The sequence below is a fragment of the Photinus pyralis genome, unplaced genomic scaffold (genome assembly GCF_008802855.1).
Source record: "Photinus pyralis isolate 1611_PpyrPB1 unplaced genomic scaffold, Ppyr1.3 Ppyr1.4_LG8, whole genome shotgun sequence".
NCBI lineage: Eukaryota > Metazoa > Arthropoda > Insecta > Coleoptera > Lampyridae > Photinus > Photinus pyralis.
In genome coordinates, this window is record NW_022170819.1 from 25,086,170 (window position 1) to 25,105,842 (window position 19,673).

The window sequence follows — 19,673 nt, forward strand, 5'->3', positions numbered from 1 at the left end:
TGTGCGAAACACAAGGGAGGAGAGCACAATGGCTTGCACACAATAGATACAAAAATATTGCTAGTGTTGCTGAATGACGAGGAAGGTAAATATGTACAGCTATAAAGCTGGGGCCGCCCAGATCCCCCGACGCATAAAATTCAAGGACTATAACGGCCTACATGGGAATCATTTCACGAAATAAATTCGCCAAACCAATATAAAATTGCGACATGGCAGTTGCTGAATAATATTAAAATGTTGAAAGGATTACGACGTATGATGGCGCTTAAAGCGTGTTTCCATTTAAATTCAATTGATGGGATTCGAAACCACCTCTCCACTACTGCTTTACCACAATCAATCAAGGCATTGTTGCACAACCAGTATCAGGAAACAAATTTTACGAACGGTGTTTTCCGTCTAAAGATCTAAAGTGAAACGTAGTTAATTGCATTTTAACGTGGAACATTAATAATACGTGTATTGCACTAAAAAAGGGCGAAAACTAATTATTTGCGTGAAATTCTTATTTTTAATTTTAATTTTTTAATTTTATCCCTCTCTTGTTTTTATTTAAAAGCTATATCAAAACTCAATTAAGATAAAATACTCGCTATTAATTATTATTGAATTGAAATGCTCTTGTGAGAGGCCAGTTTAATATTTGTTGGCTGGTTTTTTTCCTGGCCAGTTCTTTTTTCCCAGCCTATTGTCATATTTGTACTCGGTGAACTACCTGGATTACATCTTCGTTTTTAAAGCATGTACTTATTTTATTTGTATTCCTTACTTGTAGCGACTTTAAAAAACACAACGTAGTAAGTGGTCCTAGTATTTCGTTATCCAGGTTAGGTGACTTTGTCTAGACGATCATGTGCCATGGGCACAGATAAAGGGTATTTTATCTGTGGCCATGGGGTTCAGTTAGTTTGGGAGAGAAAGTTTTTAATTTAAATCTTGAGTTGCGCAGCTTTTCGAGGCTGGCCTGGGTACGTCACAAGCTAAAACGGGCAAATACTGGTGGCACAGCAAATACTTCACCACCCAGAGGTCGTCAACGTTCTCTACTGGAAATCTTTTCGGTTGTGTTAAATAACGGTGACATCGTGGCGCGGGAAGACGGAAATGGTATATTTTCGATTGCTCCCGACATCAATAACACTCGGTAATCCTTTATTAAAAAAATCTTTAAATTTGCCATATGAACGTCCGCAAAGATATCATTTCAACCTGGAACCTGGAAAGCCAAATTTCAAGAATTGTATTATAATTGTAGTATAATTTGTAACCTTATTTTACATTCCCATAGCCGGAGTATTAGCCAAAAGACAACCTTCTTACTCAATATATAAATGTAACGTTTCTCAAGTAACTTAGGACTTGCTCTAACAAAGACGTAGAAAATGGTATGGCTATCAAAAGGGCCAATGAAAACAGCTCTAAAACAAACACAGGACAGTTCCGAGGTCCTTTTCAGACGTAGTGAACAATATACACTGTTCAATTGGGGTACATGAACAATGTTTCGAGTAACTAGCTTCATCTCAAAGCGCTTTCTGTGCCCTGCATATTATATTACTACTTTGAAAGAGACATACTACACAATGGAGCTTTCTCATTTAATTATCCAAGGATTGCCTTTTTTTCTTAGTCGAACCGGAGGGATCGATGTACTGCAATGCTTGTAAGTGAATTTAATTTAATTCCCGTTATAAATTGCTAACACATTCTCCGTTGAACACCTGCAGCAGATTTTCGTGGCACGAGCCAATTTATAAAGCGTGAAAATGACTTTATAATATTCAAGCAGCTGTCTGTACCACTCGGTACGTTTTTAGATCCTTAGAGCATTACACGTAATGAAAACCGAGATGCATTAATTAGTCAATGAGAAAGTGGATGGAGCTGTTATGTACTCGTACTTCCCTTCTATTACTGTGACAAAATACGATCAATGTGATTTTCAATTTTCGTTAACGTTAAATGTGGTTGTTTATTGGAGATTAAACGTAATGCCGATCATGTCGAAGTCGAGGTTGATTTTTATTTAAAATTATTTGTTGTTAATATTGTTTATAATATAACTGCTTTGTTTTGTTTATTTTATTGTAAAATTATTTTGTCCTTTGGAATATTTGCGTAGTATTTGTCAAATTTGATCTACAGTTGCTTGCGCTGCCTAAGCTAATTAATTTGGAGATAAGCACGTGTTATCGCCGAGTGAAGCAGATGCTAGTTTTGTTCAACGGGTAATAATTTGTTAAGGAAGGAGGAATGGAAACTGCGAAGAACTTCGGTAGGAAATCCGCGCACTAATGGAATAAAAATTTAAACAATATAATTAGTGGAAATCAAAATTAAAATTTAATGAGAGAAAGATAAATAAATTTACAAATAATTGGAATTCAATCATACCGGCGGGCGAAAGTAGCGGCAGTCGGCGGCAACTTGGATATGATGTTGGCGGAACGGAGGGACGCCATCCGAAGATTGGTCCTGGGCATGTTCGGCGGTTTCGGAACCGTCTCGGGGGTTTGGCACAATCGGTAGCCGCAGACAATCAGTTGTTAAAACGACCTAGTCAAGAATTCGGCAGGCTGTTACGTCACACGGACACGGTAGCGATTACCCTAACGGTAACGCAAGCAACAAAGCATACATTCGTAAGTCACGGGAAATCAAATGCTGGAAAAGTAAAAAAATCCCCCCCCCCCCCTGACGATTTACGGAGGAAGATAACAAATGCTTACCTTTAAAGTTAACGGAACCTGGGTACAGTGAAAATTGACAAAAACTGAACTTACTATTCCGTTAAAGACCAAAGGCAAAAAAATCCCTTCTAAACAACGGCTTTACCTTTTTAAAACTTTGGCCTTTTCATGGAGGGTTCAACGGTTTTCGAAGTCGACACAGCGTGTTGAATTGTTTACAATTTTATATCCAAAAATTAGAGTCTCTTTATTTAATTGTGCGACCTGCGATTAAAATCTGCCATTGGCCTTAAAATTTAGCTCAATTAAGCGCGCTTCTAATGAAACCACTTACGACTGGTTCGGATGCGATTTGTTGCAACTCATTTTAATTAATTTGCCGAATTAAAATGTCCAAATTCGGTAGCCTAGTATTGCCCATTATTTGCTGGAATTTCGAGTCAATCGCAACAGGTCTGCGATAATGAAATTGAATTCTAATTGCCATCTTCCTAATATATTATCAATCTTTGGTGATTGAATTCGTAATTTCGGAATTCCGAAGTGATTGGTTTGGACGGGATTCCCCTGTGCTCCCAGTGGAGGTTGTACATGTGCGTTTTACCCTTTTGACGTAAGTAGGTACTTACTTGCTTATTTATCGTGTACCTTCTTTAGGGTTCGGCTGTAACTTGCTGTAATGTAACTTCCAACGGCAATCGTAGGTAAATTTTGTCGCCAACATCGAGGATCGACCATCATCTGCAACATTTTCCGTAACTAATTAAAATATATTGTTGGAGACACGTTCTTCTGAAGGGGGTCGCCAATTAATAATAATAATAATAATAATTTTATTTAACCTTTTGTTTCCATTCCTAAAATGTAAAGGTTAAATATCTAACTCGATTTAGAAGCAAGTATATAGAGGCCCTGCGGGCATTAATCAACCAACTATGTACCGAGTTGCGGCTTGGGAGGTTGGTCTTTGATTGTTTTTAGGATTGAATGCGGGAACTGAGCTCACTTCTTGGCGTTAACGTCTATCTTTATTCAACGCAAGTGTTGCCTTATATGTTTTACATCTACTAACTGTAAGTTTAACTTACACGTTTGGGGAAACACATATACATACGAGAATATTTTTTGTAATTAACGTTATTCCATTTTGGAGACAATTTGAATCGATGTTATTTAGAATGAACCAGTATTTTTTCTCGTTAATTGGTTTACACAATTATTACTTTCCCTCGTATCTTCTCAGTTTCATACGGGGATAGTTAAAGTAGAAATTGGGTGGCGCTCAACCCATATGGTAAGTGGTAACGAAGGGCCGAAGTATACCCAAAACGAATCGTCCGCTCTGGAAGATCTCACGCTTTTATTTCATTTTCTAATCCTGAGCTAGATTGCCACATATGCCACATAAACCTCACGTTATATAGAGTAATCAACTGTGCAGCCAGGACACTCAAATATCAATGCGACTGCTGATTCAAATCATCGACTCGACCTTATGCCAAGCCTTCCTTTCACTTGGAAATAATTTCATTTTAGGAGGCGAGTTAAGTGCAAGAAACACGCACCAGGAATCTAAATGTAGACCTCTGTATCAAGACGGAACAAATGCAAATGGTGACTTACTTGCTACGGGTATTTATTTATTTATTAATATTTATTTACGGTCTATACCAAAAACGTCACCAAAAAATGGATTCGATTTGATTTCGCGTGGCACGCGAGAGCCCGATAAACCTAGACCCGCTATTACATCCGACAATCTTGAAGAAAAACTGGATTTGCTCATCTTTAATACACATAATACAACCCGGGCCAGAAAGCAAACAAAACGGAAGAGGCAGAAAGATAGGCAAGAGCACGCAGAATGAGGGAGCAGAATCGTGACCCGGGGGACAAAACCACAACCAATTGCCGTCCGAATAATAAACTAAACAATCTCAGGGGTGAGTCCACTTGTTGTCCACATACCCGAAATACGCTCCCGGAAAGTTTACCGAAAACAGTTAACCGAAAACAGTTTACCGAAAAACAATTCACCGAAATGGCAATATACCGAAAGAACAATACGTCGAATTTCAATTGACCGAAAAGCAGTTTTACCGAATCACACTTTACCGAAACGAAAGTTTACCGAATATTAACATAACCATCGAAGTGGAAATGTGCTCGCCCGAAAAAATGTTTTTTTTTGTGTAAAATTCGCCATCCTCAACCAAACGATCTTACGCCCAACGGCCCAATTTGCAAGCTGTTGACAGTTCAGGTGGTCGTAGCCAGTGAATGATTTTGCAATGTCTGTTCATCCGCCTGTCTGTCCGTTAGCACGATATCTCGAAAACGAACGGTCCGATTACAATAAAATTTTGCAGGTGGATTCTTTATCAAATTTGTAGATCGGAGTTCGTGAATTGGCAATGTAGGTCAAAAAAATGAAGGCCATGATCTTACTGATGGTTGGGTCAGAACTTCAAACGCGAATTGCAACTGAACGAGACGTCGGAATTTGGAATATTGTTAATGTATAATTATATTAAACAGGAGAGGTCCAAGATTAGACAGTATTACATTAATACTATCAATAGTTAATACTATTATGTTTCTAACAACGGTAAATTAATGTGAAAGATTAAATTAATATTTTTATTTTCCTTCAAAACATTAAATTGACAATACTTTTTCTTTATTAGTGTTACTATGCCAACTAAAACTATAATCAGGTATAATGATCTGTAACATGCACCGTTTACGAGATAATTAGAAGGGGTGAGTCTCCTTCGTTTAATATTTCATTTTTTTCAAAACGGGAGAAATTTTCGGTAAACTCTCCTTTCGGTAAAGTGTGATTCGGTAAAACGGCTTTTCGGTAAATTGAAATTCGACGTATTGTTCTTTCGGTATATTGCCATTTCGGTGAATTGTTTTTCGGTAAACTGGTTTTGGTTAACTGTTTTCGATAAACTGTTTTCGGTAAACTTTCCTATACTATGTTAGATGCGAAGAACCTCAGACACAAGACAGAAGAGATTCCTAGGAAACTACATGCAGTAGTTTGTAACAGGTGGTCGCTTTAAGCTTTAAAGATTTTTTGTATAATTCACAAATTTGCCGGTATAAGAAATTTTATACGTGCACCGCTTCATAAGGAAGAAGAACTAAACTAATATGCGAGAAAATAAAGCGCGTTAAGATAAGAATCGAGTGTTCAAGTAGATAAGAGTCGAAATGTTGCCAGCGCTGCCGGTTCCAAAACCGTAATGACGGACAATGAGGGACGGCGTTTCTGTGCTAGCTACCTTCACATGTGAATGCTTGGGCTTCCTTGGGGTCGTTTCATCACTCTTGCTCGGCGAGTAGGTACATAAGTAAAAATTGGGTGGGGAAAGGCATTCTTATCCAATCTTTCGAGTGAAACCTACGCACCGTAAGCGCGAACATTATGGATCGCGTCACATGGAATTCTTCGCCAAGCGTAGACCAACAACAACAAGAATAAAAATAAATTTGGGAAAGACACCGATTTCTTAATTATACATCCCAAATATAAGAATATGGATCATCCACTTCATTATTAATAGTAACAAGCGTTTTTTTCTATGCAACAAGGAACTTTGTCGTGTAGTGAAAATTTATGGACGGATTAATTTTCAACCGTCAGTAGTACGAGGTGTTATCTCTGAGGTATTAGATCTACATTAAACGGCAACCGGTAAAAAGGTTAAAGGCAATTAATTCGTGCCTTTGTTGGCTGTCAAGGTCCTAAGTATAAGGATAATTTTGGGCATTTCCATCATTGAAAAATTATTCCAGTGAATAAACCAAATTTCAACTATTAAAATTCGAGAAACCTGAACCATGGTTTGTTTAGGATTCCAATTCGCCACGAGATTCACTTTCAACGAGAAACCAAATTTAACATGGCGATACAAACAGTCCGATTGTATTTCACAAGGCGTTCCATCATTCAATTTTCCAAATTGCTGCTTCCCTTCTAAAGGAGAAAATCAACTGTCAATTGGAGAAAATTTTGACTCATCGAAATATGTTATTTGGAATTTTTGCATTGTGTAACCATAGAAGTAGATTTTTTTTGAGGATTTAGGTACGACTTATCGTGACATCAGTCCCGGATTTACAGACAAATCGGAAGATAGAACGAATGACTTCCTCAGAAGCTAACTTTCGAGCTTAATAAATTGCCTTAGAAATGATCGTAATTACTATTAATGTCCATAAGGATTGACCCACCAAATTGATTCTATTACCGCACGTCCTAAAACAAACTTTAAGTTACAACTCATAAAACATTTCTGGCAACACCGAAATTGGAGATAAAGGGAACGTTATACCGTCATTCCCTTCAGACTGACCAGAATATCAAAGACTCTACCAGCAACATTCTCATCACGTTAACCGTGTTGTTATTAATTCTCAGGAACAAACCTTCCAAAGACGACGTAATGAGATACTAACCTCAGACAGCCGAATACTGTAAGGTAATCGATACCTAACCCTCAACAAAAACAGGCGTTAATGGCTTAGGTGAACAACTCTTTTATTCTACCACCGTTAGTGTTCCGGCTGAATGCATAAGAAAAGAATAGATCGAGCCGCGCTTACGAACGATGAAAAATAACTGGAAAGGCAAATATTATACTTTCGGTAAAGTTGAAATTGAAACCGAAATTTGATATCTGGAAAGTTTTCCTTCGCCAAATGGGAAAATTAGAGTTTAACTATGTATCCCTATTGATTTCCGCTGCAAGGGTTGGGGAGATTTTCATCCCCGAAGGCATCAACGGTGATTTTACATGCTTAGCGGATTATTGTCTCACATTCGCGTTAATAATTATAGAAAGGGATTGATGCGGAAATTTTCCCGTTTCCCCGTTTTAATCGGTTTTATAGATGGCGCTAACAATGCGTACGAATTACATTTCAAATATCCTCCGCCGCAGTGTCGCATAATTGGAATATGTGTTCCCTTCTGGCGATCATCACACCTGCTTGCACGTGTCAGCCGGAATGTGACATAGGATGACAAGTCAAAAAAAATATTAAAAATGATATTAGATTGGATTTAGCCGGCGGTTGTTTTACTGTTCCGGTTGATTTCGAGTGACGCTCTCGTTGTTAATATTCGCAGCTGATGTGCGCGGTCCATAAATTGCTGATTCAAATTGGATTGTTGCTATTTGCATATGGTAACGAAGGGGTGTGTGAATGTAACATGTTTCAGTTACATCTGCTTTAAAACTGTTAGTGCAGCAGTTAAACGAGGCGTAAACAGGAATGCCTGTTGATATAAGGCGCAGCCGGGGACTAAGCTACGAAAAGCTCAGAAGATGCCAACAAATGTGTTTTAAAGATTAAGAGCGACGACAATACTGTCAGCTTACTTCCTTTCAATACTCCGATCAGCTGATTGGCTTACTTAGTCAATTTATTATTGCGGATGAGGCCCATTGTGTCCTTATTATAGGGGTTAGTTGTCTGGACACCAACCGTACGGACACTGATCGGCCACCCAGCTCCTTTGGGCCATCGCCTTTAGACCCTATTTCTCGAATCGACTTATTACTTGACCTACTCCGTTATCTTCCCATTTTCTCGTAAATCATATTTCCCAAAATGCATCCCAATACTTCTTTATCATCGCCTCAGAATTGCTTCCAAATCTTTCTCGGAAGTATTTCCCTCGGCATTTCTAACCTGTTATCTGGTATTTTTTAACTTCTACATTTTTTTCGCGAATTTCTCCCTATGTCTCAAAAATTGCTTGTACTTGGAAGTACCTACAGGGAAAAACTGTTTGGGTACGATGGGGCGCTAAAAGTTTTCCTTGAAACTGTACTCAGCTGTAAACTGAGTGAAGATTCTTGGACAAAATCCTCCGCATGTTAGGTTAGGTGACCTAGGAATCAATCATTCAATTGATCTAGCCATCCCATCATACTTGGCCTTAGTATACTAGTCTCTTCCCTCCTGCCTAATGGCATGAATCCTGTAAGCTTGTAACCAGCTTACGTTTGGAAATGAATGGACGGCTGTCAAACACCCACCCCTGGATAAACTAGGGGTCCACCTCGCCTGGAGTACTCCCATGTCTTGACTTAGAAGACCCTACTCTTTTTTTAAACAGGGAATTAGGGAATTGCTCTACCGCATACCGTCGCCTTGTATCTGTCCGCGAGGGTAGTGTGGGGCTCACACCCACTAAATCCCTTCTCCCTTAATCTCCAAGATATCCGTCTCTGGGCATCACTCAAGCATTCTTCCAGAGGGGTCTCTATCCCGTATTCCCTTCTATTACCTAGCTTCTTCTTCTCGCGGCCTGTTATTTTCTCAATTAACTGTGCTACTATTCTCCATTTCTCTTCACTTCCAGCATTATTTCGATTATGTTATCCTTTTCTATTCCCCTACTCTAATGGCCACGCGGTATCTCTCAGCTTCCCATCTTGGTCACTTTAACACTCCGTGTCCTGCATCATCCACGGCACCAGTCTGTGCATGCATCACTCTTCCTCTTTCTTATTCTTTTCAGGTACAACCCATTTTCCCCATGCCCTGTTAGAAATTATGTGACAAAATAGTTGGTCTCCCCATGCTTCCTTCCTACCCATCTTTTCTGATTCCCTATTACCTCCTTCGCCCACGATTCTCGTGCCTGCCTGCCACTCTTCTTCCCATGCCTAGAGTATGTCTGCTTTACTCTTCCCTTCATGCATGCCTTGCCCAAATCTTTAGCCTCAGCGGAGGTGTACTGGCCACCACAAATAGGTCCTTAGTAGATGCTGTTCGATAAGCCGTCGTTATTCTTAAGGCCATTTTTCTTTGTACTCTGTCTACCATTTCTCTGGCCCTCCTTGTTTTTATTGCTTTTCCACACACCTCGCAACCATATAGGAACACATTGTCAACCACCGAGGCCAGCACTCTCCTCTTTCATTCTCGTGGTCCCCCGGTGCTCCACATTAACCGGCCCATCTGTTCTGCCATTCTATTTGCTTTATCCGTGGCTTTTTGGGCATGTTGCATATAGCTCAAGCTCTTATCAATAGTTAAGCACAGTATCCCTATTTCTTTCCCATCCACTGTGTCCGTTCGATCGACTGTTAGGGTGACCTCCGGGAGTTTTCTCTTTCCCGCAATCAGGGCCGCTTGGGTTTTACTGCCCACCAGTTTGAGACCTTTCTGCTCCTCCAATCTTGTACTTTGTTTATGGTGGTCTGCGTCTTCTGTATCGCTAGCTCAATCTTGCGGTCTGTCACCACCATAGTGAAGTTTTCGGCATACGCCACCATAGCCACTTTTGCCGGTATCCCCAGGGGGATGACCCCGTCGTAGGTAGGCAATGTTCCACAGGAGTGGATCCAGCACCGACCCTTTCCCGGAAAGTAGTTTGACACGGTTTCTTCTGTTGCTCAAATAACTGTATACCACCCTCCTTAGATACCGTGGTGTGCCTTCTCTTTCTAATTCCTCTAGTATGACCTTCATCGGGATAGAATTGCCATACTGCCGGTCCGAAAGAATGGAAATCTGGGAAATCCTTTCCGCCAGGACCCTCTCCAATACCTTCCCTAGGTGACTTATCAAGGATATTGGTCTTACTGACCCCGGATCCTTTTTTGGTATGAGGGTAACAGACGCTCTGGATATACCCCGGTCCTCAGCACATCGTTGAATACTCTCGAGAACTACTCTGGCCTATCCACGGCCACCTTACCCACTAGGGCGGTAGCCCGTCTGGCCCAGGAGCCTTCTTCTTCGGCGTCTTTTTGGCTGCCTGCCATATCTCTTCTATGCTGACTTTTGTTACTACTTCTTCTCCTGCCTCCATTTGCCTATCGGTCGAGTGTCTTGCTTGTAACGGGAATAATTTGTCGACCTTCTCCATTATCTCTTCGTCAGTCCCGATTACCTTCTTTCGTCCCCCTATCTTCCCCACTACAATCTCATACGCTCTTCCCCATATATCCTGCTCCAGGTCGTCACACAGCTTTCTCCAACATTCTTTCTTCTTTCCCTCTATCATTTTTCTTAGCTTATTCCTGGTAACCTTGTATGCATGTCGTTGGAGTTCCGTGTATTCATGATCAATTGGATGTTTGTTATCTGTTGTGGAGCATAAAAATCAATAAATGAAATAAATGAAATCACCTGTCATGTTAGTCCTTCTGCCCGCTCTTGCCACCTTCCGCCTTAGGAGCATCGATGCGACCTAGCATATGGTTCAATTTCTGGTCGTCCATTTTGGCGACAATCTAGCCCCCTATTTCCATCTCATCATCCTCTCCTTCCTCTTCGTGGTGCGACTCTCCCCTCTGTAGTGTATTCCCCAGGAGATATACTTATGGTCACTAAGGGTCTCAGCCTCATGCTTGTGTGTCCCGTGCCAAAGCGTCACTAGCGAGCGTAAGGTCACTAATGGATTGACGCTCTCCTCTAACAAAGGTAGGTGTCGCCCCCGTATTCATCCCGCGCAAATCTAGTACCGCTATTAGCTCTTCCACCGCATTCCCCCTAGGGTTGGTTTTTGGCGCTCCCCACATTTTGGACGACCTTACTAGAAAATGCTTCTGAACCATCTACCAAAGCTAAACTCTTAGCGTACATTCAACCGGAGGCTAGCTCATGGCCCTCCGCTCTGCCTTCGCCAAAACGCTCTTGGCCAACGAATCCTTCCGTCTGAGAAATGTACTCTTCATAGTTTCCATAGCATTTTAATCAGAACCCCAGTTAACTAAGCAAACAGTTTGTTTAATTTAAAGAACAGGAAGTTAATAAATAAAAGTAAATTTTCAGTAAACAAAAAGTATGTAATAGTTATTTATTGTACAAAAACAAAAACAAGAGAGGGATAATAAAATAAAATAAAATAAAAATACGATAAAGGGATATTTTATGAGTGAAAGATGTCACGAGATGGTTAGTTTCCCTTTATCGTCGTGTATAATACAAAATTTTATTTTATCTTATTCTGGCAATTCTGAATTTAATTTAGACACGTCAAAAATAGCAAGTTTAGGTTCTGCCGTCGCGATCGTTTCCAGAGAATTGTCATATATTCTGAACGTCATTTTATATGGTGCATTTGAAATAAGAAAGACAGATGTGATTAAAAATACACAGTCATCTGTTTCACTTTATCTACCCTATTAAGTGATCACTTTATCTATCCTTACGGTTAAAGAACGGTTTAGCCTACTTAACTTAAGTATCTTAACAAATAAGGAAAAACCGACTGCGCATGGGAAAAACAAATTTATCGTCACACGGACAGACGGAGATACGAACAGACGGACACCATCGACTCCCCTATAAAGCTTGCATCGCTTTGCTCTGCTGCTTAATTAATAATAATTTTTTATTGTAGGGAGACGAACGCCTCTTTAAACCTGGAAAATAAAGTGCATTGTTTTTTTTTCTTCTCCTATACTTTAATTGATATATTAAACATTTGCTACCTGTACTTAAACGATATTCATTTCGATACAGATATTTCATTAAGATACAGGTTTACGACCAATAGAAATGCAGCATCACGGGAACACGACGTATAATTTATAAAAATCAAAGTTTTGACAACTGCTGGGCATAGCGAATTGGTGGTTCGTATTAATTACGAAACTCGCCAAGGCTCGTTTCATAATTCTCATACTCGTGTCTTAATAGCTGCGATTAAATGCTCATTGCATAATATACTATTTTCTTCCAGATAGTCATGGTCACAGTTGATCCAAAAATCATTATGTTTTACTTGTTTGTTTCTAAAATTGAGTTAATAATCCAGCAAAGATAGGTGTTTATTAAGCGGCAGAGTAAAGCGATGCAAGCCTTATAGGGGAGTCGATGGTGTCCTTCTGTCCGTGAACACGATAACCGGATAACTGTCAAAAGCTTGGACCGTTTGGTTCAAACTTATGAAGATGGGTCTAATCCAATGACTCCGTGGGGTCACACCGAGGTACTCTGCCGCTTTTTGAAACGCTTTTTATGAGTTTATTAACACTTTGAACTTTATTCAACAATCTTATCAATTTTCAGATCAACATTTAAACTTACAGTATTATTTTCCTTACTTACAAAAAATTATGCCATAGTAAAGGTAATGTGCGATCAAATTAATATAATTAACAAAGCTATTCGTGAGAGCCGGCCAAATGAATTTCAAATTTAGCATATTGCACTTTAATTAATGGCTTTAGTTAATAAGAGGAATAACATTATAACACAATTGCGTTAATTACATCATTGACAACCTGAAGGTAAAGCTGTCGATTACTCTTCATTACTTAAAATACTTCACCAACTGGTTTAATTATGATATCGTGAATCTGTAACAAGGATAAGTAGGTACACTTCTAAAATTCGGCTTAATGTGATCCAATAGCGTAGGTAGACTCTCCCTAAAAAGTTGTTACGTGTTTGGTGCCCTCTTCAAACACTTTCGCAATTGTGGGCTAGCTACGTACGCTATCGATGTGATCATAATTTATCAATTAACTCAACACGCAACATTTCGACACACACAAATTATGTATTCACCTGGACATGTGGTGGAGTTGATAAAACATACATTACAGCGTTAGCAACATCATCCGCAGATAAATGTGCTATTTGCTTCCATTGCTTTGCGAGACTTTCAGAATCTAAAGGAAATTCCGTGTCCACGACGCCTGGGCTGACCATCTAAAATAAATACAGCCGGTTACCATTTGATCACTCAATTCAACAACTCACCGAAATTTTGATTTTGCTTCCAATGGCATTCAATTCTTGTCTCAACGTTTCGGTCAAAGCGGTGACGGCATGTTTAGATCCTATGTAAACGTTAAAGTTTTCTATATATGGGACAATGTGCCCAAGTATGCTATTAATGTGTATAATTTGACCGACAACGCCATTTGCCCTCATATCTTTGACAGCTTCTCGTGTTGCAATTGACAAACCAAGCACATTTGTATCAAAAGTTTGCCTCCACAACTCAGCGTCGCCATTAATTAAACTCGTGTTGCGAACTATACCCGCGTTGTTCACCAAAATATGGATCGGCCCCAGATTTTCTTTAACCCACTTGAAAGAACGAACAACATCCTCCTCTAACCGAACATCGGCTTGAAGCGCGTGCAATTTTCCACGATGGTGACTTAGCCTGTCGGCCAAGCTTTGGATGCGATCCACGCGTCTCGCCAACCCCGCAACCTAAAACCACAATAATCACACTAAGGGAATTAGCTCCCACCATTGGCTTGTACAATAACTCCAGCTTCCACGAGCTTTTCTGCAATTGATGCCCCAATACCGGCACTAGCCCCCGTCACAATGGCCACCTTTCCGCACCAACGTTCCATATCGCACAAGCGCACGAACTGCAACGGGCCGGAAACTTGCGGTGTATATATGGCGGGTATCGCGCATACCAGGTATATCAATCTTACTGGGACCAGTATAAGAAAAATGTTTCAATAATACGCTGTAAACCAAGAGTTTTACATTTGCATATTTATTACATTTTAAACTATCATATCGCATTCGGTGTTACTACGAACACGGTAATTGCGTGGAGACCTTGAGCTATAGCTGAATTTCTATAATTAATACCTAGTTTTAATTGCTACTTCTCTCAATTTTTGAAATGTATGACACACCCAGAAATGCTAATCGTCATACTACCATTTAACAAAGAATCTTCTTTATTCGATGATACTAACGAGAATTAATCGCCCGTTTATAATGTAATATGAAATCTAACCAAGCAAAGGTTGTATACAATCAATGCCATGATATTTTTTTGCTATTTATTGATGGGCTTTTCAGGTTATGGTCCAGTGGAGTTGAAGTATCTTTTTAGGTTATAAATAAAAATTCGCATGGTGCTAAATCAGGACTGTAGTGTGAATGCGGTAACCTTGTGAGGTGTCCGTTTTTGACAATGGCTTGAATAGCGCGACCTTCGTCGACGATGTAACAGCACAGTCTGTTGCTTCCATAAACCTCTTTTTCGTCATGCATTCAATAAGCAGAACCAAAGTCGCCATTAATTTTTCATTTTTTGGGAGTGGATTGATTCATGTTTTGCGCCTGTGGTGAACTCCGAAAAATAACTTTCACTGAAGCGTCTAAATGCTCTTCCTCAACCGCTCTTCCTGGTCACAGGTCGTATTTATTTATTTATTTATTTATTTATTTATTTATTTATTTATTTATTTATTTATTATCCCTCTCTTGTTCTGGGCCCTCAACAGGCTTGCACCCAATTACAGAGTGACCCCCATAATGCTTTTTAGAGGTGCCTCTGCAGAAGGTCTTAAGTTGTTCTATACTTCCGGTATTTACCTTACGAATTCGGAAAACTGCAGGAAAACCTAATTCGGAGTAGCCGGCAGAATGCTCGAAACTGGTTTAAGGTAATTTCCATCTCTGCCACAGATGAAAAATTCACCTCAACCCAGGTTCGAACACCCGACCTCCGGATTTATAACTCAACGCTCTACCATTGAGCCATAATGCCGGTCGTACTGAAACTTGATTCGAATTACATTTCAAATGAAACGATTACTTCCAAAGTCTACCACACCTAATGCGAAAATAAGAATTGTTTAAAATTACGCGCCTTGTCTACGCGCCGAACTGGATTTTCATAGATAGAAGGATCACCTATTCCTATCATGGTCCGAGTCCAGCTGCTTGTGGCCACTGGGACTGACATTGACTGGTTACCCAGTCTGTAATCGTGACATTGACATGACATCAGAGAGAGAGCAAGGGTAGGGGCCGACGAAGACCCCAGTCACCCCACCACTACCTTCGCGATCCAGCTCATCCGCATTTTCGTTACCCCCTATTCCGCAGTGCGCTGGCACAGAGCTCAAGCTTACCCTATTAGACTCACCTAATCTATCTAGATTCAATCAAGAGCCTAACTGATCTGTGTGCTGGCGGGGCCCTCATCGCCGCCCGACTGTCACTGCATATGCGTTTACTATGGCTAGCTCTCCTGGTCGATCACAAGATACCCTTTCCCGGTTCTCTTTTCGTTAAGGACCCGTCTGTAAACCATATGAGGTTTAAGAAACGGGCGATCTGGGTTTAGCCACAGCTCCCTATCCGGACAGTGACCTTACAACTCTTTGGTCTTAGTAACACAGCCCGTATCACAGCTCTTGTGGCGAGGAGGGATCGGATCTCAGGGTTTCCTCCAAGATCTGCCCGTGGACAAGGCTGCTTCGATCCTTCCACTCGTCCCATACGTTTGGCCGTATGGAAGCGTTCCGAGCCTCTGCCCCCACAGCTAACTGTAAAGGCTCTAGTCCCAGAAATGTCTTGCAGTGCCCAAAGTTAATGTGGTTTTCATGGCTTCAATGACTGCCCGACCGGCGAGTCTCTGTACCTGTACCTAAAGCCAAGATATTTGAAACCTTTTTTGCGTAGGGGTTAAACGAATTTTTTCTCCATTAGGGGTAGATTTCGCCCCCTAGAGGGTTGCTAAATGAATGCAAATTTTTTGTGTAATAGTAAATATGAATCTTTACGTTTTGACAATCGTGAGAATTTGAAACCCTTGTTGCGTGGGGGTTAAACGAACTTTTTGTACGTTAGCGGTACATTTCACCCACTCAGGCGGTCTCTACATTGGTTCCAATTTTTTGGGTGATAGGAAATATGAATCTTAGCGTTTTAATAAGTATGAGAATATGAAACCTTTGTCGCATGAGTGTTAAACGAGTTTGTTTGTGCGTTAGGGCAGATTTCACCCCCTCAGACTTTCGCTAAATGAATTTCAGTTGTGGGGGTGTTAGTAAATATGAATCTTAACGTTTTGACCAGTACGAGAATTTGAAACCTTTTTTTCGTGGGGGTTAAACGAATTTTCTATACGTCAGGGACTGTTTTCACCCCTTCAGACGGTTTCTAAATGAATGCCAATTTTTTGGGTAGTAGTAAATATGAATCTTAACGTATTGACAGTCATAAGAATTTGAAACCTTTGTTGCGCGGGGTTCAAGCCAATTTTTTTGTACGTTAGGAGCAGATTTCACCCCCTAGACGGTCGTTAAATGAATGCCAATTGTTTGGGTGGTAGTAAATATGAATCTTAACATTTTGATAATCATGAAAATTTGAAACCTTTGTTGCGTGGGGGTTAAACGAATTTTTTTGTACGTTAGGAGCAGATTTCACTCTCTAGACGGTCGCTAAAGGAATGCTAATTTTTTGGGTGGTAGTAAATATGAATCTTAACATTTTGACAATGATGAGAATTTGAAACCTTTTTTCGTGGAGTTTAAACGAATTTTCTTGTACGTTAGGAGCAGATTTCACCCCTCAGACGGTCGCTAAATGAATGCCAGTTTTTTGGGTGGTGGTAAATATGAATCTTAACGTTTTGACAATCATGAGAATTTGAAACCCTTTTGCGTGGGGTTTAAACGAATTTTTTGTACGTTAGGAGCAGATTTCACCCCCTAGACAGTCGCCAAATGAATGCCAATTTTTTAGGTGGTAGTAAATATGAATCTTAACATTTTGACAATCATGAGATTTTGAAACCTTTTTTCGTGGAGTTTAAACGAATTTTTTTGTACGTTAGGAGCAGATTTCACTCCCTAGACGGTCGCTAAAGGAATGCCAATTTTTTGAGTGGTAGTAAATATGAATCTTAACATTTTGACAATGATGAGATTTTGAAACCTTTTTTCGTGGAGTTTAAACGAATTTTCTTGTACGGTAGGAGCAGATTTCACCCCTCAGACGGTCGCTAAATGAATGCCAGTTTTTTGGGTGGTGGTAAATATGAATCTTAACATTTTGAAAATCATGAGGATTTGAAATCTTTTTTGCGTGGGGGGTTAAACGAATTTTTTGTACGTTAGGGGCGTATTTCTCTCTCTCAGGGGGTCGCTACATGGGTTTCAATTTTTTGGGTGATAGGAAATATGAATCTTAGCGTTTTAACAAACATGAGAATTTGAAACCTTTATTGAATGGGGGTTAGACGAACTTTTTTGTCCGTTAGGGGCAGATTTCACCTCCTCTGACTGTCACTAAATGAATGGCTATAATATTATATCCTTGTCGTAATTGCAGCGAAGACTGTCACAGCAGCCATTTTTTAAATATTTCTATTAAACTGCACCACTGGACGTTCGGGCGTCTTCGGCTTCTGAAAACTGGATGCTAACTTCACACACGCCAATATAAACCAAAGGGTAAGAGTTTTACTGTCTTATTACCGCCCCCATAAACACCTTAGTGTGTTGTTTATCTTCAATTAAGGTACCCACCTGTAGGTACCGCTTCAATATACTTTAATTATTCTTTCGTTCTGATCGCGTGCGCCATGGCCAATGCTGTACAAAAGCTGGCTTCATTCCGAATGTAGGTAACCTGAATCGCTTTAGAGACACTTCAGAACTTTACGCCACTTTACGCGTTATTTATTATTTGAGCGATTAGCCGAAATAGTAAGGAATTTCGTAATTCAAGATACTGTAATCTCCACAAATGCGTTATTTGTTCAGGATAAGCGCTTATCGACTTCTCGGGAGTATTATCCCTTCGATGACTTCCTAGATACAGTTCGCGCTGCTTATTGTAGAGCTGTAGAAGAACGCAGTAATAAACCATCTGCTACCACCAGTGCAGCCACCGATGCAGCTTTAAGAATATGTGGTCTCAGAAAATATTAGTGATTAACCTCCCAATTAAGTAGGTACCATAGAGACATTTCAATATATTAACGCTCGTTTGCTTGCCGTTTTATTGAGTAATCATGCTTTAACTAAGAGTGGAAACCTCTAAAATATTACTCGAACGTTACAATAACCCTGGAAGGCCACCTGGAGACCCATAGACACGCAACGTCTGCGGTTGACTTCAATTTGTATCGAAAATGTAAGAGATTTTCTGTTGTCTTATCTCAACTTAGATGCCAAAATGCAAAGGAAATATGACAACGATTTGGAGGCGAAAAAACTCACTCTTCAAGAATTACTTACCATTTGTTCAGAACCACGCACGCTCTGAGGAGTTAAAGGAAGACGCAGTGTCTCCTATCGGCATTAGAACCTGTTACTATTGCCTACGATATTACCCTGTACTTGCTGTAGGGATTTTTCGATTCAAACCCACACATATCGTTTTGAAGTCGAATTATGATTTGATTTATATCGACTACAGTGGCCTCACAATGTCTTATTGCCTCTCTTAGTTCCTCTGAGCAATCGACGAATCGTATAAAAGTTTCATAATTGAAATACACACTTTGATCACCAAACATTTTCAAAATCCTCACACAACAACACAAATCACTTGCTACATTCATCGGTATCGTCGTATTGTAAAACAGACGGCGCTCTTTGTTGCGTAGCCAATTCAAGACAATAATTGTCGAGTATTCTGATTTCTGTGATTTAGGATCAAACAAATAGCAGACGGCCCCATATTATGCAATTTGAGATGCGCCACAAAAACCAATCGTAATTGAATCATAAGTAGCAGGAATATAGCGAGATATGCGTAGTTTAGAAAATTCGGCATGGTATTGGTTCCATTGCGAAGCGAGTTCTCCGGCGATAAGGTCGTCCCACTCAAGTTCAACATTCCATAATTTTTTCATATACCATTTCATCCAGATAGTTACTGGTCCAATCCACGACATAGGACCGAAGCTATTGGCGATGTATCGGAACACGTTGCATTTGGTAAGGGGTCCAGAGAAACGTATTACTCAATAGCGGTAAACGTAAGAATTGTTGTCCCAATACGGTCCAACAATTTTAATGGATGCGGTTTCAGAAGGAAAGACGAGACTGGGATGCAGGTTGGTGGTCAAGGCTTCATAACAGCATGCCCACTTCTGAAGTGGAATATAATCAATACAATCAAAGACTACCGTACATAGGCATACAGAATGGTAATAAAAATGGCCCTAAAATAAAAAAAAATACATTCACTTCTGGTACCAGAACTTGA

The 19,673-nt window shown here is 40.1% G+C and overlaps 2 protein-coding genes across 2 annotated transcripts in view; both read right to left on the reverse strand.

The window, feature by feature from the left end:
• Positions 1–19,673, reverse strand: part of LOC116179490 (potassium voltage-gated channel protein Shaw-like) — an 80,087-nt gene that overhangs the window by 36,778 nt on the left and 23,636 nt on the right. The gene's annotated exons all lie outside the window — the stretch shown is intronic.
• On the reverse strand, positions 12,674–14,150 carry LOC116178160 (farnesol dehydrogenase-like). The gene is made up of 4 exons (XM_031497571.1): positions 13,955–14,150; positions 13,440–13,901; positions 13,245–13,388; positions 12,674–13,033 (listed from the first exon to the last, which is right to left on the reverse strand). The coding sequence occupies exons 1-4, from the start codon at positions 14,048–14,050 to the stop codon at positions 12,992–12,994; spliced, it is 744 nt and encodes a 247-aa protein (XP_031353431.1). The 5' UTR covers positions 14,051–14,150; the 3' UTR covers positions 12,674–12,991.

Bases quoted from the DNA above. Each gene is read 5' to 3' on its own strand.
- LOC116178160 (XM_031497571.1), bottom strand. From the start codon at position 14,050: ATGGAACGTTGGTGCGGAAAGGTGGCCATTGTGACGGGGGCTAGTGCC. The intron at 13,902-13,954 runs GTACAAGCCAAT...TTGTGGTTTTAG, and splicing joins TCGTGGAAGCTGGAGTTATT to GTTGCGGGGTTGGCGAGACG. The intron at 13,034-13,244 runs GTGAATACATAA...TCCTTGTTACAG, and splicing joins CAACTCCACCACATGTCCAG to ATTCACGATATCATAATTAA.